Genomic DNA, 24,975 nt, shown 5'->3' on the forward strand with positions numbered 1-24,975 from the left:
AGGTGAGTTACGACGCACGTACAGAAATATGATCGTACGAACATTAGCGGATTTTTTTCGGAACAGAAATACTTAGTTTATTATAAAATTGGGGACAGTTACAAGTTGTAGGGTGCGACTGACTGAAAACTAAAATTACAATGAATAAAAAATGCATTGGCGCAGCCTCTCAATCAGGGGTGGACTTAGAGGCATCATAGAGTTCGCCCTGTTGTGATCTGATTCATCTTTTCAATGTCTAATGTATTTCGGTAAACCATTTTTTGGATCAGAATTTTACACCTTTTTAACTCTGAGTTTTGACAGATGATTATTTTAGTTTTTTGGGTGTTCGAAGTATTAGCCGCTATCAATTTACAATTTCGGAATTATTGTTTTTCTATATCTTCACATTTCGTGCTTTGTTCATTCGAAATGCAGACTGTTCTGAAAATACTTTTTCGGATAAAAGAGCATTCGGTTAAATGAACTTTAGGCAAAAACAGTTATTCTACTGGCTGATTTATCGAAAATCTCAATTTCGGTATACTGATCATTCGTTACTTTCAAATTCGTACCTTGACAGCTTTGGGTTTTCAATCAGTCGACTTGTTGGTCTTTCGGGACGTCGACCCCCACCCTTACGCAATCGCACTGTTTGTAAAAACGAGAGAGTATCGGTCCTACATGGGTCATCCTACAAGTGAACAGTTCTACGAGTTCATTTCTACAAGCGACGGTAATACAGGTTAATTTCTCCCGATTCGCTTCGCAAGGTTTGTTCTTACATGCGGTGGTCCGACAAGTGAGTTTTTTCAAAAGTACAGATAACAACAAAGTATATATCAATCCATTCATTCAGTATTTAGGGGTAACAGTAATCGAGGATGCGACACTGGTTCTCTCCTTGTAGGAGAATGTATATGCGTGTTCAGGGTTCTCAATTCTAGGGTAATGTTCCATTTGACTTGCATATTTCGATATCTTCGAGAAATTTTCCATCGATGGCTGCTGCACAAATGTCATCGTCCAACATCGAGACATGGTTGCCTTTCGCGTAGCATATTTCTACTTTCTTGCAAGTGATCTGCAAATACGATATTGGTCAGATTTTTAAACGTTCTTATGCCATTATTTCAATAGCGTGTTGAAATATATTAGAGATCGTGTATGGTAGCCCACATATTGTTACAGTTGTCAAGATTCACACTCGTGCGACATTGCGATTATTAAATTGACTCTCACCAATCCCAGACCGTAGTCTTCTGACATTGTGCGTACGGCTTGAATCGTTGGTTTGATTAAGGTTATCGGTGTGTTGAGGCGTGACGTTAGAGGAAAGTTATAACTCAGGACAGCTTTGATTCGATTGTAAAATGATAAACAAAAGGCTTGTTGGTCTTCTATAGTGAAATTCAAATTTATATCCGCAGGTACATTGTTGGTGAAGACTGCCAACTTCTCCTCCCAGGTGAAACACTTTTTTAACTCTACGGCCACCTTCAAACAGAAAAATACAATTGTTTCGAAATACATAATTTTACGAAATTATTTTTAATGATAGAACAGAAGAAAGACAAAACTCTCGAAATTACAATATAAGGTATTCGTCATTATTACAATTGTCATACAACATAGAACGACAACTCTGCAGTTGAAAATGATGAATTCCTGTGCAATATTCATGGGTCAAGCCGTTACCTCTGTCTTCTTCGATGGGTCAACCGCATCCATGAATCTCAGTGATAACAGAGATTGCATCTGCGCGTCGTCGTCAACGATGATGTGTTCGCTGCACAGAGCCTTCATGTAATCAGGTGAACCATCTATCAACACTAGTCGACCGCTAAAACCTTTGGACTCCAAGCGTCTTGCAAGCTCAATCGCGACCATAGATCCAAAGGAATACCCAGCGATCGCAAAGTCGCGACATCCTTCGTACCTGGCTGCGACATGCTGCAAGTTTTGAAAGATTATTGGTAGACGGTGGAACCTCTTCGAATACACTGCACTGAACATTGGTGGAACAAAAACCACTTACTGGGATCAGATAGTCAACCAAGTTCTCAATTGAACTGAACTTCGAAGAAGCTATTCCAAGCTGCAAACATGTTGTTTGTGATTTCAATTTACCGATCAAAGGCTGGAATATAGAGTGTGTTCCTTCGATTCCAGGTATTATCAATATTTCTGGTCTTCCATTCATTGCCTGTGTCGATAAAGGGACACAAACATTTTTGTTCGGTTGATAATTAGTGCCCAGAACTCTTAGAAGCAGTTTTATGCCCGTCAAGTTTTCATCAGTATTAAGCTCCAGCTTTTTCTCATTTTCATTTTCTTTCGTCTGTTTTGCTGACATTTCCTGCAACTTTGCAAAATTAAGACTACGAATGTCCGCTGCTGTCAGAAATACTTCAAATTCACGTTCCAACGTATGTTTGATGTCAACTGCCGTCATTGAATCCATTCCAAGTTCTGACAACGGTGTTTGCAGACTAACCGTTTTAAGGTCTTTGAGTCCTGTGAATAAATTTGGTTCACAAATTTCTCCGCATAATTGGATTTCAATAACCGAATCTTTATCAGTCAATGAAAAATAGGATAAATAAATGTCATACCCATTAAAGCCACGACTGTCTCGACAATATTCGTTCTGGCGCCACCGGACCTTTTCTCAGCAACTACCATACTCGACACTACTGGAGAGTCTTGATTCAGAAAAGCATCGAGTTCTTGCAGACAAGAGAGTATTTTTTGCTGCAGGGTACCACCGATAACAATTTCTTTGTTATCTTCCTGCATGTCAGCAACAAGTCCGACATCGCCTATGGCTCCCCATTGTATGGCTAAGCCAGGCAACTTTTCTGCTACTCGATTTTCGCATATTCTTTCCATGATGGAATTGGCCATTCCGTAGTTAGTTTGTCCCACATTACCTCTGCCACAAGATACCGATGAAAATACCACGAATTGCCTGAGTTGCGGGCACAGCGTTCTCGATAATTTATCCATCTGCTTCGTCGTCCAGGCCTTGACCTTGAAAGACTCTACGAATGATTTCTCAGTTTGGTTTTCGAAGAGGGCATCCTTTAGTACAACAGCCAAGTTGAAAATTGCGTGAACTGGTCCAAGTGACGCTGCTTCTCTTAGAATAGCCTCGCATCCCTCTCGCGTCCAGGCATCTTTTCCTACTGTGACGATGACCTTCACTCCGTAACTTTGCCAAATATTAATTCTCAAACGTTGATATCCTGAAATGACTCCTTTACGGGATGTGAGAACCAATTTTTTCGCTCCGCGAAGTACGAGCCAATCGGCCAGCTCAAGACCAAAACCGCCCAGGCCACCAAGAATGAGATAACTGCCATCCTCTGAACAGTAATAACGGGGTAATGCGAGAGGCATGAGACACTGACATCCTGCATCTTCGTCACGAATTTTGATAATGACCTAAAAGAGCAGGTTGAATAGTTAACCTCTAGAGAAATCAAAATCCGGAATATGAAAGCAATCGACAAATTGATTTTTTTTTGTGCTGAGATTGCAATAGTCTGTTGTGCATCAAGAAGTCAAAATAGGTCTTTTACGCCTATCGTAAGTTTGCATTATGAGTCGTAGGCGAGCGCGAAGGTTTAATTTAATCTCTAATTATCTCCCGATCAACTTCAAAATACTTCTCTATTGGTCACAAGAACAAAGTGTTTCAAGAATAATTACGATTTTTTAATTTTACTTCTAAAGTAAAAGAAATCGGATTGATACATGCATCACATAGCTACTAAATTCATGTTGAGTATTGTGATAACACCGAAAATTAACACGTGCTCAGACTTAGTTCCATATTCTGGAATGATATCTCACATGATTTTAGATAGCTAGTAATTTTATGCCGATCTACAGACTTATTTGCCTTTGGCGGCACCAAACACTCCAAAGATTTCCTGCGATGCTTGTTTGATCGAAGGAGTTAACCCTTTAAATGTCATTGTCAAAGAACAATCAAGAGTTTGCAATACGGTACTTTCAATTTTTTATAAAATAGCAGGAGGGTTGGAATCAGTGTGAACGAAGAATAAAGAAATCGAAACGCGATAAGTTTTGTTTTAAAAGATAAGCCGAAGCAATTCATTTCCTTGTATCGATTCGGAAGAAGTTATTGTACTCACTCCTTGATGACAATGTTCGAAAAATTCGATTGAAGCATTGCCATACGTAGATACATCATCGAGTCATCGAATTTGAATTTCATAGTGACGCGAACAAGAGCAAACGATCCTATATCCCTACATCCCTATATCCATGATTAGAACGGCTCTAATACTGATAAAAAAATTCAAAATACTTGCAGCTTACGCTTGTGGGATTTTTCATGTAACGCAGGAACACAATTAACACTCGTGGTAGTCGGAAGTTGAAGAACGTTTTTCGGCACCCCAAAAGGAAATACTAAGGTACATGTACGTCGTCGTAATATCATGTTGTTTTTGAAAGGCCATGGGTTATTGTAGGCCGAAATCGATCATCTCTTACGTTGATTTAAGCACTGATGTAATATGATACGACAAAAATATCGAACCTTTCCAATGTGCTTCCCGCCTGCCACGTATCTGAAAGCCGCTTCAGCCTGGTCCATTGGAAATACAGTCCGAACGAGTGGTTTGACAGCACCACTCTGTATACCTTCGGTCAGCACTTCCCATAGTAATTTTTTCACTTTCCGGAAGCCAATAAATAAATTATCCAACATGATTGCATGAAAACTGATGCCCTTCAAGAAGGCTTCCATGCCCAGAGGATTGTCAGCGGCGAGATCGAATTTCCCGATCTCCAGAAATCGTCCACCAGTTGCTAAACAACGAACCGATGCCTGCAACTTTTCCTCTGCCAAAGAATTTAGTACGATGTCCACTCCTTGTCCTTGCGTTTTCCGAAGAATCAGTTGCTCGAAACTCGTATGTCGAGAATTTCCGATATGATCGTCATCGATTTGTGGGAATTGTTTTTTAATGAATTCTCGTTTCTGTGGTGTGCCGACTGTTGTAAAAACTTCGCAGCCTTCGTGAAGTGCTAAAGTTATAGCTGCCTGCCCTACGCCTCCGGACCCAGCATGAATCAAAACTTTGTCTCCTTTTTTCATTTTACCGGTAAACGTGAGTGCCAAGTATGCTGTTCCATAAACACCTGGAATCGTAGCTGCATCTTCTAGAGTCCAGCACTCCGGTATCGGCCAAGTAAGATATTTCTCACCAAAACATAGATTCGTAAAAGCTCCGGCCTCAATCATCCCCATAACGGCGCGACCATTTACATCTCTTCCGGAGAATTCGAACCCATACGCGTGACCTTGTACCAGTCTTTTTTTAGTGATAACCTCCGGTGCTAGTTTTCCAGTGAGTAGCATAATATCTCGAAAGTTTATCGAGGAATAATGCACTTGGATGATGTCCTTGTTCTGGTCCTTGGGCTGAATCATACCTTTGAACCATTGAACAGAGCTTAAATCACCAGGTGTACCCTGACTCAGTCTAGTATGGTAGACTGGTTCGGGAGCCAACGGTTTCAGTGGTAAAAACCGATAGGACCCCCACACTCTTCCGGGACGTAGAACATTCAACGCCAAACCCAATTCCAACTGTTTGGCGTATAACGGGTTTTCCAAAGAGAACGTTGGAGCTTTTGAATCTTGAATCAACAGTCCTTGTACAACTTTACCGCCTGGTTCTCTCCGCAGGCAGTTAACCAATCCTATGAGTCCACTTTCGTAATCTCCTTCACTTACAAGAAGTACTCGATTTCCGTTATGAACAACTTTATCTTTCTCCTCCTTCAAAGCAGCTTGCAGACTCTCGATCCATGTGAATTCATCGTTGTTGACTCTTACCACGGTAGTCAGTGGAGACAGTTGTTGTTTGCTACGTAGTAGAAGTAGTAATTCGGTTGATGTAGATTTCTCAAGAATGACATCAAAGTTTTCACTCAAGTCACTTCGAAGACTATCAATATTCGCATCCAGTGGCTCTCTGGCAAGTATGAAACCTGTCTGTTTCATAACCGCTTGGACCTCTTTCAACACTGTGATATTCTTATTACAAAGCAGTCCATGAGTAACAACTAGAAGGGCATCTGATTCGGTGGACAATTTTTTCAGTTCCGAGATTGTAATACCTGCGGGTATTGTATCAACCGCAATTTTTTCGAGTGGGGCAATGATATTTACATCCGCTTGTAATAATGGCAAGTTATCCAAAACTTCCTGGATAAGAGGAGATATTAAAGTTTCAGATAACAAATTTCCCGCTTCGCCGAATATCTCTATGGTTTTTATTTTTAGAGTGGAATGATTCTCAAGCGCTATCTGCGTAGCAATGCTGGTCACCACTTGTAGTTCGGTGTCAGCTTTATCGCGATGCGCGACAAACTTGTAATTCTCAAGAACCGGTTCTCCATTCGGTTTTCTTCGGGAAATGGCTCTAGCCTTCAAGCCACGTATTTCTACTCCTCCCGCGACGATAACGTCCATACCTTCGTAAACCTCTACCGGGAAGACTGCAATGATAATACGAATACCCAATCGATTAAAACTTTTGAAGACGTTCAATGGATTCGATGGCGTCAGCAATACGTCAGATCATAAAGGCGGACTCCCGATTAATCCAACCTCCTTCGGACGTCATCGAATTCCATTTTATCATATTTTGTGATTGTCATATTATCCTTCAGTACTGTTGCCGATTTTTTCGACATATATTGGGACTCTATTTCAGAGTTGTCACAAACAAGTTACGGTGATCGATTAAATCAAATACCAATACGTTACTAACATGAAAAAATATTTGCAGCGAGCCACTATCTTGATTTGAGTAAACTAATATCTTTTAAATTGAGTTCTTGGAGGAAAAACCGATCGACCCATTTTACATCACTCTTGTACGAATGTTCTGTATTTCGTGACTGGCAGTTCTCAAAAAACTGTTACACGAAGAAAATGCATATAATCGTAGAGCTCTTAGAATAAGAGAATACTAAACGAGGGCCTTTTGTGAAATTATTTTATTGAAATTAAGGTAAGAGATGTTCATGAAAATTAATTTTTCGAACTCGAGTCGTTGAATGAAACACACCTATTATACACTAAATAAATAATATAGTTGTTTATGACAATTGGAATTTTTCAATATCGGAAAATTTCATAAGCATATTTGAGAAGTATCTCTCAGAAGTTTTGAAACTATTATTCGATCAAATCTGTAGGATACAGGCGACCGAAGACACTATCATTTGAAAGAAGGCTCGTTTCCAATTTTTGCACGTAATTCGTAAGTTCCAAATTCGTATAACTTGTAAGACTCGTATCGACAGTCAAAGAAAGAAAAGACGAAATCACCAGAGGAATTCATTGATTCTACAGAATGTTTGAAAAAAAATATAAAAAAATTGGAAACACTGAGTTCAAATTCTGATTTATTTTCTTTTGCTTACGTTGAACGTGAGATATTCCTCACGAGGATTATCATCCTTACCTTTTTCGCCATCGGGCATTGATCGTCGCTGATCAAAATGCAACTTTGTGTCAATGACCAGCTTCCGAATACCCGTGGGAACGAATAAGCCTCGAGTGTCAATTCCAAGAATTTTTGTTTGTAGCATGTTATCGATGAAGGTTATCCAATTTGAGTCCCATGCTATAAGACCTTTGGTCCCTCCGAGCGATGCCCCTTTTAAGCCACGGAACAATCCGGCATACTGATATCCCCGAAGACGCAACTCTTTGTAGATATCTTTACTTCTCAAGACGAGATCTTCGTTTTTCCCGGGTAGCAACTCGCGCCTGATGCATTCTTGAGCTGCGTTTGAAACGGTACGAACGAAACCCGTCACGACAGAAGTATCACCATCGACGATTTCAAACCTACCTGAGCCTAAGACGAAGATTCATTTAGGTTATTACGTATCAGTTCGTGTTCCAAAGATTCGTCGTACTATGTTAGCATGGAATATTGATGCGAACCATCAGTGATTCTCACCCTTGTGAATCGAAAGTTGAAGCTCAAGATTGCCTTTTTTTGGAATAGCAGTAGCCCGGTGAAATTTCACGTTTTCAAATACCACCGAAGAGTCATAATGTTCTTGGCGTTGTATCCTTGCCAAAGTTCGCCACATAATTATCAAGTAACAAGTTGCAGGTACCAAGTTTCTTCCATCAATTACATGCCCTGGCATCGCGTCAAACTCATCGTCAGTGACATCTATACGAACGACTCTCTCTCCAGCTGTAAGTTTCTCAATGTTACGATAATCCAAGACGTACCAGTCATCGGTATGGTCCCAACATATCAACGGAGAAATCATCGTAGTCCCACGGCTGACTGGATATTGAACGTCGGGGTATAACTTGCTCAACTGCGGAGTCAAACCAACTTCGTACATTTTTCCAATGGCGACAAGTAAGAATTCCAGGTAGTTTTCAATTCCATCTTTGGTCAAAGTAATATTGGCTCCGTTCATTGGTAGCCGATTATCAGGTGCCATTGTAATAGTTATTGCATTTTTCGGTATTAGGTACGATGCAGTTTCGAATGCAACTGGGTTAAGTAAATTCTTTATGTAATATTCAGCCGAAAAAAGCTGATCCAAACTGTTCTCACGCTCGCTTTTTTGTATCCACTTATGGCTACGCGGTTTTGGATCCGGAATGACTTGTCGCAAGTAAGCTAGTAATTTCGGATCTGCTGCTACGGTATTTTCACTGTGATTAATGATGCTGGTGTGGGTCTCATTCCTAGCAAGTTCATCGCTATCCTATGAACATAATTGTATTCCCGATAATTGTTATACCTATTGCCGTAATATCTTTAGAGAGAATGTGATGTTCAAATTCCGATTTAGGGCTTCTTTGAATCGTCTTGTTACTTATGATTTACCTTCGTTGTCAAATTTTTCCGAGATTTCTCTTGCTTGTCAATTGGAGAATTCTCCGTAACAACGTCGTCAATGACTTCAGAATTCGGCTTCGGCAGAAGCGTCAAATCTTCATGATTACAAACATCGTTTGCTGAAGATTCGAGCCATTCTCCTCCTTTTGTGAGTACATTTTCTTTGAAGTGTGCCACCAGAACTGCCTGTTCTGCAGTCAAACAACCATCGGCGTACGCACAGCCCAACATTCCATCCGAATACCCAATAACGTAATCCGGCGCAATCCCTAAGGATGACAATACATCAACTAAACCAATCTGCAAATGAATGAATATGTGTATTTATTACCATGATTTATTAGATCTGCATTATTTTATCGAGTCCATTAAAACAGTATTATTCGACTAAAACATCGATGTCATTTCTAATTTTATAACATTTAAGGTTACCGTGAAACACTCTACCTGTATTGCAACGTTACCAACAAGCGAGTTTGTAATGTTGTTGACGGTTTTCGGATCTTCGTTGATGAAAATATCAAGAATGTCCACACCGTAAGATTTCAGAACAATGTTGCACTTTTGTAGAGCCTTCGCAAATACCGGGATTTGCAACAGGCTTTGACCTGTTCAACGGGCAAAGTTGAATTAGTCCGCGTACTTATTCTGCATTGCGATAATAAAAACTAACGTTGATACTTGCATTGGTGCTAAGGCAATCAATTCTGTGAATGCAACTCGCTAATTTTACTGATATGTAGATTTCGATAGCAGACACAGAAAACCACTTTGTAACGTATACACTATACTAGTATAAAATAACAAATTTTAATCTTATTTCTTTTGTTTTTGTATCAATTTCATACCGTACTCTGTATTTTTTATCCAAGGATACCTGAATTCTTAAATAGCGCTATGCTACTCGGCAGCTTGCGTAGTGAGTCACTCTATAAGGTTAGGCCAAAACCATACTTATTATCCACGGATTAGTCCAAGGTTTAGCATTTAAAACTCACCGATTTTGATCCACTGAGATCCAAATCCATTGAAAATCAGCGTTGTCGACAGTTTTCCACCCGAATAATATTGCACATCTCTCACGTTCTTCCGCAATACGCCCCGGGGAGGAAATATCGTGTATCCACGGTATGGATGGCCGGGAATTTCTCTAGCGTGTATATTATGAAAGAGTCCGACGTATTCCACATCTACTGGTCTACTCTCGAGCTGTTATCATTAGATTTTCTCACATTTAATGGCGTGATACAACTTACTGATTGCGAGAAAATTGATTATCCTCGATTATGAGAAGCGTTAAGAGTGCGTTACGTAATGTTTTCTACCATGGGGATGCTGGTCGGAAATGAAGACGATGTATGTAGTTTTTACGATGAAAGTATTTTTCACATGAATTTCTATGTTATGCAGAATATTTCAAATATCCATCTTGGATAACAATGTATTCGAAAAAATTTGAAAAAATTTAAATTGAGCCTATTCAATTTTTTACCGCTCCCGCGAAATCCCCCTTATTTCCGACTTTCGCCGGAGAAGTCTCAATTGAGTCACAAATACGAAAGTCTAGTACGTGAAGTTTAACTGCTTGAATCAGTATCATTGAGTATGCTGATACATGTACATGAGCTAATAAGATGCGATCGGTGCAAAAATATAACACGTACGTCGTCCAATAAAGTATTCACAGCTTTCACTGTTCGCCCGGATACGACAACAAGTCTGGGCATATCGTCGCCAGGTGAGCCATTTCTGATCTTCTCTTTCGTATTCGACTTCAGAAGCACGTGTGCGTTACCACCCCCAAAGCCGAAAGAGTTTATGCCAACGTAACCGCCTTCCCACGGCGTTGGTTCAGTGACAACTTGAATGCGACCAGTTTCCAAAGCCTCGATTCCTTCACGTGGACGATTATAATTTATATTTGGCGGAATGTATCCACTCTCCATCGCAATCACAACCTATGATTAAAATATTTCAACGGTTGGTACGCTCAATCATAATGCTGTTTTATGTTTAAAGGTGTGAAACTAAATAAAAAGGACGAATCGTAAGGGAAAACTCGTCAGCATTTTTAGAGATGCCGCAAGATTGTCGGCCATTCGGTTACCGGACATTTCATCGTACGTCATTTATTCGTACCCGACTTTTTCGTCTTCCATTTCTTTGTATAAACCCTTCCTTGTCTCAAACACTTCTTCGTCTCAAGCATTTTATTGTATGGACATTTTTAACTTAGCCTTTCTCTGTTTTCAGAGAAAATAGGAAGTTGTTGTAATCACCCCGAAAACGAAGAGTGTTGAGTTTTCATTAGATCTCAAAGTTTCAAGATCAGGAAAATCACCCCCGAACATTTTCGGATAGACGCGTGTGTGTGTGTATTAAGAAGGGTTGGTAGCCGCGAGAATAAAGTTATGCACATTACATTGTGGGGGGGGGGGGGGGGGGTAAAATGGTAAAATGGCCGAAACAGCGTGACGTGATATTTGAAGCGCCCCTTAAAGAGCAGAGTTATATGATATAAATTTCATTATTATAAGCGACCATGGACACCACCCCATATGACATGAAACTGAAAGTCGTCGAAATGATATCGTACTTTTTTGAGTCCATCGTTTTTTCATGCCTAAAAGTCACGAAAGACATCCTCGGAACATGAAGATATTTTTTGAACCTGAAGATATCTTTTCGAGGTAAAAATATGGGTCAATGGTTAATGGTAATCTTTTGAACGTGTATTTGATGACTTTAAGTTTTGTGCTATGTGGAACATACCTTGGCTACAGAACAAAGACCACTTGCTGGTTCGGTATGTCCAATATTTGACTTGATTGTACCAATTCGTAGTGGAGTAGTTCGACCAGGGCAAAATACTTTGTCGATAGCATCGAGTTCCACAGGGTCACCAACTGGGGTTCCGGTCCCGTGTGCTTCTACAAAAGCCAAACTCGACGGTGGGACTCCGCACGCGTCATAAAATTGTTCAAGTAATGTGCGTTGCATCTTGCTCGACGGGAACGTGATGCCCTCTTCTTTGAAACCATCACAATTGGTTTTGGTGTACACGACATGCGCATAAATACGTTTTGCATCCTTCGATTTCTGGAGATAGATAACAGATACAGCTTCGCTGCGGGCATAGCCATTCGCTTCATTGTCAAATGACTTGCAGCGTCCGTCGGAAGAAAGTACACCTGATAGAGTGAAATTGGAATTACATAAATTGAGATTTTATCACTGGGAAGATGCGAATATTGGATATTCACAATGGAAGTGTCGATAAAATGTGAATTTTCGATCGACGTGTACTTGCGCAATGATTATCAGGTTTTAATTTATCGAACCTCCGGAGCTGTTCACAGTGAAGAAAGATTCATCGAGGTGTACAAACAAAGAAAGTGTCATACTTCTGCGGAGCACGGTAATAGTTCAAACTTTTAGAAATATTTTCCTGAGCTAAGACATGCAGCCCAGACGTCTAATTCCATCTCATGGGCCCTTATTCTATCTGTGGATTCGAAATTCTAACCGTGTTGGCGTTTTTTTACTATTCTTCCAAAATTTGCTTCTCGGAGTTGCACTTACTAGTATCAGTCATCTAACAATAAATATAACCGGTAGCCAAAAATAATACACATCTACACGCGAAACGATGTAATCACGACGCGTAACAATCTTGAAAATATATTTTAACGGAAAAAACCCCTTGCACTGCATTCCTTCCTACCGCATTTCACTCATCTAACTGTTCAAGTAATGTATTCACAGTTTTTCCTTACAGATCAGTCACGCAACATCTACTTATTTGCCTCAACTAATTTTTAATTCTTTTCAAGTATTAAAGACCACCAAGCTGCTGCAAATCTAGCCGATGCCTGTAAGAAATTAGAGTCAGTCATGAAGTTCAGCGGTCAGGAAGCCGTAAATAATCACGAAGAATCAACACTTTCTCCACAAAATGAATTAATCGTTTTGAAAAAGTTTATATTCACATCTTGAAAGTTCTATATATATTTGAAATTCGTCGCGTGAGGCACATTTAAGATTTGTGTGTGTGACTTGTTGACATGAGCACATGAGAATTGAAAATTCTGTAACAGATATTCATTCAGATGACGTACGATGATTATAGTGTTTAACTTGTAGATGTGTATTATTTTGGGCAACCGATGCCATTTGAATGACTGAAACTGGTAAGGGCAACTTTCAAAATCGAATGTCGGAAAAATAGTCAAGTATCGATAAATTGTTGAAGATAGCTACAATTTGAAATGCATTGGACAAATGGACTAAAGCCCCATAAGATTGATTTAGACATCAAAGGCTACATTTCTCAGCTCAAGAAAACACTTCAACAGGTCGAATCGTGTCCGTACTCCGGAGAGACGATATTCTCATCGTAAGTCTACTATCGTTGATGTCGCCACACATATTCAGTCAAGGAATTTGACATGAAATTTTGTAATACAACATTCGTTGAGAAACGACAAACGATATTGGTGTTAAATTCAACGTTCAGGCCTAGAGAATTCCTGTGCTCGCAAAATCAGAGTCAATTGGGCTTGTCGAATCTCTTTATCTTTGAATGAATTTCTCATTTCAATATCGTAAGATGACACTTGTTTACATTTGTGAACAAACTGCTTATTTGTTTTAATCTTTTGAGACAACTTTTCATACCGAGCTGAAAGAATTGGCATGACACGTATGGATGGAGACATAGGTTGCACCCTGCAACGATGGCTGCTTCACATTCACCGGTCCTAATTGCCCTGTACGCATGATCCATTGCGAACAAACTGGAACTACATGCTGTGTCCATAGAGTAGCTGGGTCCTGTACATCCCAACCATTGAGACATTCGGCTAGCCATCATAGCCTTGCAGCAGCCGACTGCACTCCATCCGTTCACCTGTGCAATTATTGAAGTTTTTTTTCGGTGCGCATTGCTTACACTGGCCAACAGTGGTTTTGTTGCTCTTGATATTTGAGTCGTCTTAGAAAGATTCGATGTCAACGACCTTAGGCGTAAGCGTAGTTTTTCGAAATTGGCTCTAGGTATTTATTTTATCGGCATTTTCAAATATGCCTCAAAAAAGCAATGTTTATGTGAAAAATTCGATTTCTTTTTTTTAATATCTAAAGTTTATCAAAAAAATACTATCAATAACCTCAGTTATGCTTACTTTTTTCGGACAGAAGTATAAAAAATATGAGAAATATAATACTTTGTTGTTCTCGCCATGAAAAAGAGGGTACGACAAGTTTCTTCGAAAGGGGGGGTATTGGGGTGTTCCGAAAAAAAAAATAAAAAAATTTCTCTCAAACACGCATCAAACTTTCGGTAGAGCATCTTAAATAGAATATCTCAGCCAAATACGAGCTTTCAATATTGATTTTTTTCCATTTTTCATTTAAATAACAGGTAAAAAAGTTTAGGAAAAAATGTATCTCATAAACGTCTGACGTATAAACCATCTAAACGTACATCTAAGAAACTATCTGTATCAACAGATTCTTATAGGAAATTTCACTATCTATAAAAAACTACTGATATAGAACTTTAACCGTTCAAGAGAAATTCGCCTTTAAACATTGAGTCATCTCGAATACAATACTACAATAACATAAAAACCAGAGCCAATCTAATATAATCATAATTATATTCGTAAGTTTTACGTTCTCAAACACCAGGATTCACAGAAAAAATCAGAGCAACATAAAAAAGTATTTATTTCGTAGAGCTGTGTTATTATTACATAAGCCATAGTTAATACAGCGTTCAATCAAACGCCAATGGTTTTTTTTCTATATATTCAGAGAAGAAAGGACACGAACAATTGAAGGCTGAAGGTAACCTCACAACTCGCTGGTTCGATCGGTTGGTATAAGTAAAAGAGGCAACTATTAATAGTTTAATTAGTCGCACTCTCAATAACCGATAGAGACGGGTGATGAACTATCGCACATTGGTGAATCGATCACTTGCATTCCTGGCATTGCAATAACCCATAATAGAAACAGATTCACCTCGAATATACTTGCAACAACATCAATGAGAGTTGATGTCTAAAGCACAAGTGATAGGTCAAGGAAACAAGTTATGCAATACGGGAATGCTATGAACAAGAATACACCGAAATACATTACAGCAGTTTTAATGGAACAAGTTTAGCCGTATAGGGGTTCATGCGCGTGAATTGGTCGATGAATTTGTTTTTGATGGTTTCTCGAGATCACTTTCAAAGTTCCATGAATACGCATCGATAACGAGAGAGTGCAAATTTGTCTATCTTAACCCGCGTAAGTCTTTCGGTGAAGTTATAGGTAATTCTATCAAGTATACTACAAGTTTCTATTATTCTGACCTGCAATGTTGTATACATCCAATCATTTTCAGATTCGCTACAACAAGTTCCTACAATGACACCAGTCCTAGTTCCACGAAGTTGCACTGGATTGACTCCAGCGTCAATGATAGCTTCGTAAGTGTGTTCCAACAGCATTCTAGCCATAGGATCCATCGTGTGAGCTTCCTTGAAGTTTATGCCGAAAAATTGTGCGTCGAACCTGTCAATATCGTTTACCTTTCCAGTTCTCTTAGGAATATCTGAATTTTCTGCAAATAAGAGTAAATTCAAACGCAGGGACTCGAATGGAATACTAAAAAAAGGTTTGAAAACGGAATCAAATGTGATGAACTCTATTAAATACTTCGAAATTGTTCGTACCGAACTACATTACATCTTCTTACATAAACAGATATGAATAATGCTTTACCCAATTTCCAACGACGATCGTCATCGGTAATAAGGTCTACCTTATTGAAAAGGTTCTCTCGGAAATGCGCTACGTTATGTGACTCCGGGAATCTCCCGGCAATCCCAGAAATCACCACTTCGTCACCCGGTTTTGGAAACGGTAATCCCTTGCTGCAACCGTTGCTTCCACTTTTGTTAGGCATATTGCTGCGCTTCTGTAGAGTAAATAGTACTTCCGTCGAGACCGTCCCAAAAACCTCGAAGCAATGGTGTTCCAACAGTAGACAGCCCTCTTTTTATATCACCGGTTTCCCCTACCAAGATTAATGAATTGTCGCACATGAATTCACGGGAATAATAAATCTACTTAGCAGTGTACAATACAGTATTGTTTATTCTGTTCCTCATTGAATGAATGGAAATAGAAACGAAATTTGCAACGCTATTCATTTCAGGGTCGACTACATTTTTAATAGTGTAATAATCAGCCGGGAAAATTCATAGACACTTGGCCTTGTCTTAAATTAGGAAAAGTCCAATACTTGATCATTACGCATGAGATACATTGTCAAGCCAACATTCGAGCTATATAAATGCAATTGGTTTATCACATAGCGAACTCATTACTTGACGTCCGAAGAAATAATTTTCATGATTATTGTACATGCATAGGTTTGAACAATAATGCGTGTCAAATTTAGGAATATTCGAGATAATTCAAGTAATGCAAGGTATGCTAAAAATCAAATCCGTTCACTATGATAATTCAATTCACAATAACGACACACCGTCGCATGCTGTTTCGCAATGCTACCACCAGCTTTGAGCATCCTTGATCAAGTAGATCAATATCACAGTTATACTTCACGTGACTTCAGTGTTTAGCAATCGAATGTGACAGAAGAACTTGACTTTAATAACAAACACTAGTAGAGGTGAATAATAGAGCTGCCTAACAAGATTTCAAATTTTGTGACTCAGCAATTCAATTCTTTATAAAACCAAGTAAAAATAATTAAGGTTCGATTCCTGGCTCCGTCGTTGATTTTTCGAAATCAACAATTTTTCGAATTTACATTCTTTCAAAAATAATTAAGTTTGAACAAAATTGAATAAAATTGACGCCACTGATACGGAGGGTTGAAATATTTTTTTCCATACGTGGCTGCCACATCGTATTGTTTCCAATCGAGTTCATGTTCATGAAATTGGAATATGCAGTAGAGAACGATGAGAAATGACTACCATAGCATTGTGGTGATTCCATGAATACATAATAGTCTGGAATAACGATACGCGTGTTAAAAATACTTGCACCTACGTGGTATTCTTCCAGATACGTCGCTATGCAATTGCACTAGGCTGTGGTACTTGGAAAGTTCAATAAAACGGAAGTTTGACCTGTGATAATTGAGAATAATGATGCGACAATCAAGGCTCAGGTAATACATTGTAAATGTTATCGACATGCGAATTTATGTAATTTATTAGCGACAAAAAAAAAAGAGTTCGGTTCTTTCTTCGGTTGAATATATCCGCTCATCGTAACGGAACGTGTGTTTCCCTGCTTGGTTCTGGCTCTTTGTATAGTCCAATTCGCACATAACGTAAATTATTAGTGGTACTGACATTTCATCTTGCCCGCAGGGTGTAAGTTAACTGTACGTTCTCTCTTCGTTGATTGTTCTTAAATACTCATTTTACTATGTCGAAGCTATTGTTAGCGTTTCGTTCTGAACGAATTTCTCGACTTCGCTACGTTTTTCCTGTTACCAATTCGTCACACGGGACGTTATAATTAGAGATCCTCGTCTTCCGCTTGAATTAAGTTAAAGGACATCTCACAATGTGATCAACGCATATTGCAACATCTTACTAGCCGAGTGTATCTGACTTATTGTCGGCCAGAAATAAAGCCATCCAACTGGAGACTGTAAGAAACGTCATATTTAAAGCCAGTAGTCGACTAAATGTCAGCTATAATAAAGAGCGATCTAGAAATTGCCACTAATTATCAATTGACAATTAATAGTGTACAAGTCGACTGTAAATTGACTTGTAGCCATATAAAAACGGTCAAGTGAAACTTTGAAATTTCGAAAATTATCACATTTATTTTTTTCTCATTATAATCGCAACGGCGAGATCTATAGGATGTCCAATTTTGGTTTTGACGTTGCCTCGATCTCGAGATTTGTAGAGGACGTTCGTCGACGTATAACGACAGGCCCGATTTTGACTTTTGGCTTATCGACAACAGTCACCGTCTTGCCGATTTTCTGCTAACTTTTAATTGGATAAATTCTATGTCTGTCGACATAATGTCGGCCCCAATTAACCAAATGGTTAACGACACTTCGACAAGTATGCCACCTGGGAGTAGGTGAGTTACGACGCACGTACAGAAATATGATCGTACGAACATTAGCGGTTTTTTTCCTGAACAGAAATACTTAGTTTATTATAAAATTGGGGACAGTTACAAGTTGTAGGGTGCGACTGACTGAAAACTAAAATTACAATGAATAAAAAATGCATTGGCGCAGCCTCTCAATCAGGGGTGGATCTAGAGGCATCATAGAGTTCGCCCTGCTGTGATCTGATTCATGTTTTCAATGTCTAATATATTTCGGTAAACTGTGTTGCATTTTTCAGATGTGGGAATTTCGAAAGACAAAAATCATGCCAGTGATTACGATGAATTTTTTCATTTTTAAACAACAAAAAAAAAAAAACCCGTGACCAGGATTGTTGAAACTCATAAGCGAGTTAAATCGGTCTGTTGGTATGAAGAAATAATTACAACGGAAATGTTTTTTTGAAAAATATCACTGATGCGTTATGAGTTTTGTTTAGCAAACCAATCTATTTTGAACTACCTTTAATTATTTTTGGAATTCGTTGTCGGATCCCCTAGCGCCGTTGGTACTGCTTAATATCAAGTCTGAAGTACTGAAATATATCGACTTTGATCAAGTTATTAGTACATTTGCTCTGAAAAAATATGTGAACGTAAAAATTTGCAACGAATAAAAAATGGCAAAATTCACTCAATCCATTCCCGGGGCAGAGATTGAGATTCCTACGGATTGGCTCAGTTTCCTTTGCCGTCTGGAAAGTTTCGTAGGCTCCGTGTAAACTTGGACGATATTCCACCTGAATTCCCTGCCACGTTATACTTACTCGAGTCTTTGAGGAGCTGCGCGTATAAACTGTTTACCAATTACCGGAGAAGCGGGCAAGCGTTTAAGTATGCAGTGCCTGCTGTGTCTTCACTGAACGATACAGCAGTATTTTTCATTCGAATCACCATAACGTTATTGCACCGAGGCCATAAACGCAACTGTTATTTTTACTGCCGTTGAAACCGATGCGCCTGGCGAAGTGGCAATTCGTTATGAAACGAACCTTACACAATTTCCTGCTGCAGCGAAAGAGATTAAAGCAAAACACTTCGGGGTAGTGAAGCGATTAAACAAACCTGTCCCGTATCGTAACGTTTGTACGATTGACGCAAAAACCATCGACGAAACGCTCGCTGGGAATCGTTTAGAGCGAAAATAAGAGCGATCAACTTCCACTCGCGACGCTGGAATAAAACGGACCAGATGTATAACGAGCTCTTTAAGCTCGTATAACTCGCATACCACCGAGTGGAAAACGCGTCTCCATTCAGACCGCGCTTTCGGACCAACCCCCGGTCGTTTTGTAGCAGTAATTTAACGGCAGGAACACACGTTGCATACTTGATTACACCTAATTAGCACCCGTTAGTTAACATTGGCAAGCGCGATGCGCCGGCGCCGGTATCCACCAGCATCCGTTCAAGAATTCTAGGTTCTTTTCTGTAGTTGGTATCCCAGAAGGGATGCGCTTCGTGGGATCGCGGTTTAATATAGAGAGAGGGAATTCGAGCTTCGGTGCACCGTAAAATCCCGTTGGGTAATTAAATTCTTTACCCCTGTCGATTCCCGATTGCTTCGAAATAATTCAGCCCCGCAGAGTTGTACACATGGCAAGAAACGGAAGGGGTCGCGAGAAAAGTCGGTGAGTCCTGAAGTGGGTTAACAGTTGAATCCGTGGCTAAATGTGCCTGATGGTCACGGAGAAAAATTGTAATATTCTGTTAGAGAGGTAGAAATGACTCGGCTGACAACAGCTTTTACTTACGTCACTCTTCAACTTTGAAAATTAAACAAACTGGCTGAAATACGGTATCGCGGACTTCGTTGAAGAGGAACTACTCGCGCTGACGAAATAACTTTTTCATTTTCTCTGCAAAGTTGACAAGTTACTGGTTTGGGTGATTATTAGAGCATTAGTTACTATCAACAGATGGATCTTTTTTTATGGTTGAACTGTAAGAGTGATTTTCACCGCTTAAACGGCAGAATTGGTACGTAAAAAAAAAACATGTACGTAACATTTTTTGATTTACTACAACGTAACGTGTCGCAGATTGAAAAAAATCGATCTGGTATGTCTCGAGTGTCTGCTTTCTTTGCGAGTTTGTAAACCAGGCATTGTATCGGAGAACAAAATAAAAGGCGAGATTAAGAGACAATCGTATATTCACGTAAACGACAGGAATTTCAGCGCGTGCCTTAACCGTCAATACTGACTGATTAGATGAACGTCAGAGCCATAAGTCGACCGCTAATTGAGCTTGCAGCGAGGATCAGAGGCTGAATTACTTCATCTTACAGAAGGCGTGCGCGCTCCTTTGCGAACTTAAGCGGCATAACTCAAGGTAAAGTATATCAGCTGGTGATATTCCGGTAATAAATTAAATCAGTGAAGATAATCCGGATGGCGTTTCTAGTCTGCCGAGCCCTGATGCGGGCCCAATGTCGTACTTACCGGCACACATGTATATTTATATACACCCACGCAGTCGCGGGGAGCTCACGAGCTCGGGGAATATTTCGAGGGAATGAACCCTTACGGAACTACTGTATGTAATACGAACCCTAAGCCAGATACAAGAGAATGGGGAAAAGGGTTGCGGTGGATGCCGAGGGGCCGTCGTTTGATCCATTCTAAGAGAATCATCTCGCGACTTTTTTTTCTCATAGCTGGCTCAGGGGGCTTGAATTATAAAAAAAAAAAGAATTCCCGAAAGTGAAGTCACGTGGGATAAGCGCGCCCGATAACGCAGCGAAATTTTAATTTCACCCGCACGCGATATTGGAAGTCAGGAAAGTCTCGGCTAAGTTTTTGCATTTTGTTGAAAAGTTTCGACCAGGAAAAAGAAAAGGAGAGAATAATCTGTGCACTCCTTGTACGCCAAATAAGATGCTTGGGATTATTTATTAATTTTTTCTTACTTCTTTTTTTTTTTTTAGTTACCCTCAAGCTCCGAGTTTACCGTTTGTGCGCTGAATAATTAATATCTTTGAAAAGTCTGCTGGCACACAGGTTGGCACAGATTGTACGACCCCGGCGCATACGTACGATTTTGAAATTTCGTTAATAACTTTCAGCTCCAAACCATCGTCACAAACTAATTCAATTAGTAAACACACGAATCATTGTCAGCTTGATTAAACATTTCCCCAAGACAATCAGAAATCTGTGCAGGAAACAATTTAATTATTCACAGATCAACAATCTTCCAGAAGATTTTCGGAAACCTTGCAAATTTTGGCAAACCGTAAGTTATTTGCGAAACGGTTACCCTGAGCGAACCTGTAAGAGTCGTTCCTGTTCGATCTTCACGTTGGCATTGGCTGGGATCAGAGTAACCGGAAGTCGAGAGGAGTTCGCGTTTCTTACTCAGTTAGGAAATAGGGAGGGAAAAATATCGTCGGGGCGCAGTTTCGAAACGTAGAAAAAGAAGAAGGAGACCCTCGCTTCGCGTTGAGCAAGAGCGGCGAGTGTAAGTACAAGTACGAAGGTTTCGCGTCCATTCGTCTCACCAGCTTCTTTCTTTGCCGTGTGTACGGGTGGCGGGTATTCCGCGAGGTACGGCGAAAGCAGCAAACAAGAAACGCTGCACGCGGAAGCGGAAACAAGGAAACTCGGCTGCATGAAGCGGGAAACGCGAGCTCATTCTTTAATACTGTAACTTTAAATTAGATTGGAAATAAGAAAGGGAACGAAAGCTAGAAGAAAACGGACAAGCACTGGAACGAACCTAGACTATGCGGATAACCGTACATTACACGGAGTCATCATCGTGCTGACACGTTTTTAGAAATACGATATACATACTCGAGAGGGTAATTTCACCTCGTGCGAGGTCCACAAGCATTTTACTTAATCGCGAAAAATGCGAGTATCTACATTAAAGATAAATAGAACTCACAGTCGGAGAATGAATCGAAAGTTGGTAAAAGAGAAATGTTATTCACGTCAATAATAATAAACAGAAATGAGACAAAATCTCAGTCCAACTACCGCGAATAACATAATGCTGGTAATTTTTCGAACTTTTTTTTTTTTTTTGATCTTCTTCTAATTTGTCCTGATTCATACTTTGATGCCAACTATTCATCCCTAATTGGTACACTATGCTGTTTCCTTGTATATTTTTCTGGGAAAATCTTGACGTCACGTATTTGAATTCTTTTTCAGAACATTGAAACGGCGGTAATGATATAAAAATTTCGCTCATCGTGTGAGTATTTCACAGTCGGAAATGTCGGTAAAGAAAGAAATAATTTTCGCTACTATCGAAACACTGTAGACGATGTAACCGATAATAGTATCTCTATCGATGTTTCGTACGACAGGAAGCTCTTGCGAAGTGCGTACTGCTAGTTGAAACTGCTTCATATGCTCGCACATACATGTATATTGTACATGCATAGTATGTACTCGACTGGAAAGAACGCACGGAGCTGTGGGGTGGTATGTTTTCAATTTAATTACACGGTACCGGGGAGGAAAATGGAAGGGAAATTGTGGAGGGATGTGAAAAAGAGAACACGCTTCTTCGTTAGGGGGAAAAGAGAAGAAAAGGAAAAAAAAAACCATAAGAATGGAGGCATAAAAGAGTACCAACAAACCGACGTCAGCATCTGCATTCTAAAAACTTACGAAACAAGCTTAACAATGCGGAGCTGCAAGCGGAGAAGTTTTATTTAAATTATGTTTATTCTCTCGCTAGTCCGCGTTGTAGAACATCTGCAGGACTTCTGAATTCCAAAGTAGACCGATAAAGAGTATCGCTGCTTGAAAAGAGCGTACGGAATTTTTATTCCGGATGGGATATCTACGTGTACGATCTAAAAATTGATTATCATAATTTTAGGAAAGGTGTTTATTAGACTATAAAACAATATTATCGCCGTAATCTGAAACGTTCCACAGGGATTTTGGTAACCAAACTCCGCGTCTTTTATGTCCGAGAGAATCTGGCTTCGGATGCACTAAGCGGCGTGACTATAAAAACGTTTTACTTTGTAAATCATAAACTGTAAATTGCGAATCACGTTGAGTCGAGGTGTTTGACTATGCATTGTGACAAGCCGAAGTTGAACCTTTCGGTGGAAAAGTCTCCCCTCTTGCAAACTTGGCTTACACATTTAAAATTAAAATTCAATTAAAATGTTGCCGAGAGGCGACGCTTGTTATCGTTTGAATTTTTTAAACGAATGCCTTTTGTTTAAAAGAACTTCCATGTACCGGGGAGTCTTTACGCTTGATTCTCTGATGATATTTACCTTAGAAATATAAGTTCACCGAATGAATCTGTTAAAAAGTTTTAGCCTCTTTCTTACGCTTCAACGCCCGGCTAGCCACGGAATTCGGAACAACAATCAGGTCAACAAAGTTTCAAACTCCCCGGAAGGTGACGGTCTTAATCCAGTAACCGGAGGTATGCACATATCATTTATTGTCGAGCTCTTAGGATCGGTTGATCGAACCGATGCTTGATGTTATGAAAAGGAGAAAGAAAAAAACGCGAAGATTTGAAACGGGTCGTGAAAACCCTTGGAAAGCGTGTCCCAGAAAGCAGTTAGAACGAAATAGGTTTTCGAAATGAAAGACCATTCGTAATATATTACGAGCATCTGCTACGACTCTATTATCTCGTGAAATATCATCGTGAAATATGCTCCCTACTTTCCCGTTGAAGTTAAAATAAACGAAATGTCAAACGTCTGTGGTACGTTTCTCGACAATTTTCTGCACGAAAGGTGCCGTATAATTAATTTTCGACCATAGCAGACGGAAATTGCATATAGGATAATAAACAGTGAAAGTTGGCCAAAGTTGGCCAGCAAAACTAGCTGGATGAACAAAAAAGGTAAGCTGTTTTGCAATTGGTAAAAAGACAATTTGAAAATCAAGTACAACGTTTCATAAACATGTATACGCAATCATAAATGATAGTGAATTATAATGAGTTCAAAAAGAGAAGATGTACCAATTTCTAGGTAAATTCATGGAGATTTCTGATCATAATTATGAATTTTTTTGATGTTTGGGCTATCGCCGTGTCGTAAAGGGAAAGTGAAAAATATTTAAATGATGATATAGAGTAGTTTACAAGCTTGAGAAAAATTTGTTCATTTTTAGCGACCTTTTTTACGATAACAAATAAAAATAGGAAGCCGTAGATTTCGAAAACGCGAATTGAAAGATCCACTTGAAACCAAATTGCACGTGAAATTTCTCGCAAACTTGGGTACAGTGAAAACATAGTGTAAAAAGGAGGCAGAAAAAGCTCCCGGGATATCCAAGGTTGAAGACCCTGCAATAAAAGAGGAATTTTCGTGACACACACACCCAGTGGCGAGCGGTGGAAATAGATAATGGAGGAGATAACGTGCCGGGTCACGATTCAGGAGATTTCGTCTTATGATATTAGAAGTAACGGATCTAGCCGTACCATCCTTATTACCAACTACGTATTCCCTGTCTCCTATATTACTGGAAGCGCACCACGACCCGTCTTACCAGCTCGGCCCGGAATGGAGTGAGGCTGGTTCCGCTGAATTTGGACCTTATTCCTTCCTTCCTCGCCATAACTTTGGTCGGTCATATTTCCCGGCTGGTGGTAGCGTCTTCCCCGAAGCTGGTTGAAAAGAAGAGGAAGAAGAAGAAGAAGAAACGGAGTTAAACAGTCGAAAGGAAATAGCACGCTTGATTTTTATAACAATTTTACTGACAGCATATTCGATATCACCGCCGTATGAATCGCGGGAGATATTCAATTACTTGCCCAAGCAGCGAGGCTGAGATTTACACAAACCGACTTTTCCGGTGAAATAATCTTCCCGCATAACTTGATCCCGTAATTCCAAAACCGCGAGCTGCCGATCTGAGCCGCAAAGCTCAAGTGATTCGTTCAAATG

General features: G+C 39.7%; 2 protein-coding genes across 5 annotated transcripts in view; one reads left to right on the plus strand and one right to left on the minus strand.

Annotated features, from left to right (window-relative positions):
* The window catches only part of LOC124213646 (TWiK family of potassium channels protein 7), a 259,133-nt gene that overhangs the window by 150,892 nt on the left and 83,266 nt on the right, over positions 1–24,975 (plus strand). The window lies entirely within an intron of this gene.
* LOC124214405 (fatty acid synthase-like) lies at positions 899–15,894 on the minus strand. The gene is made up of 16 exons (XM_046616676.2): positions 15,690–15,894; positions 15,278–15,528; positions 13,590–13,821; positions 11,685–12,103; positions 10,577–10,870; positions 9,911–10,121; positions 9,360–9,520; positions 8,901–9,212; positions 8,004–8,778; positions 7,500–7,898; positions 4,556–6,525; positions 2,598–3,429; positions 2,021–2,499; positions 1,681–1,935; positions 1,225–1,479; positions 899–1,066 (listed from the first exon to the last, which is right to left on the minus strand). The coding sequence occupies exons 1-16, from the start codon at positions 15,871–15,873 to the stop codon at positions 926–928; spliced, it is 7,170 nt and encodes a 2,389-aa protein (XP_046472632.2). The 5' UTR covers positions 15,874–15,894; the 3' UTR covers positions 899–925.

The sequence above is a fragment of the Neodiprion pinetum genome, chromosome 3 (genome assembly GCF_021155775.2).
Source record: "Neodiprion pinetum isolate iyNeoPine1 chromosome 3, iyNeoPine1.2, whole genome shotgun sequence".
In the NCBI taxonomy this organism is placed as follows: domain Eukaryota; kingdom Metazoa; phylum Arthropoda; class Insecta; order Hymenoptera; family Diprionidae; genus Neodiprion; species Neodiprion pinetum.

Coding starts and splice junctions, on each gene's coding strand:
- LOC124214405 (XM_046616676.2), bottom strand. CDS start 15,873: ATGCCTAACAAAAGTGGAAGCAACGGTTGCAGCAAGGGATTACCGTTT. Junction 10,122..10,576: donor TGAATACTTTATTGGACGAC/GTACGTGTTATA, acceptor TAATGATAACAG/CTCGAGAGTAGACCAGTAGA. Junction 7,899..8,003: donor TCAACTTTCGATTCACAAGG/GTGAGAATCACT, acceptor TCTTCGTCTTAG/GCTCAGGTAGGTTTGAAATC.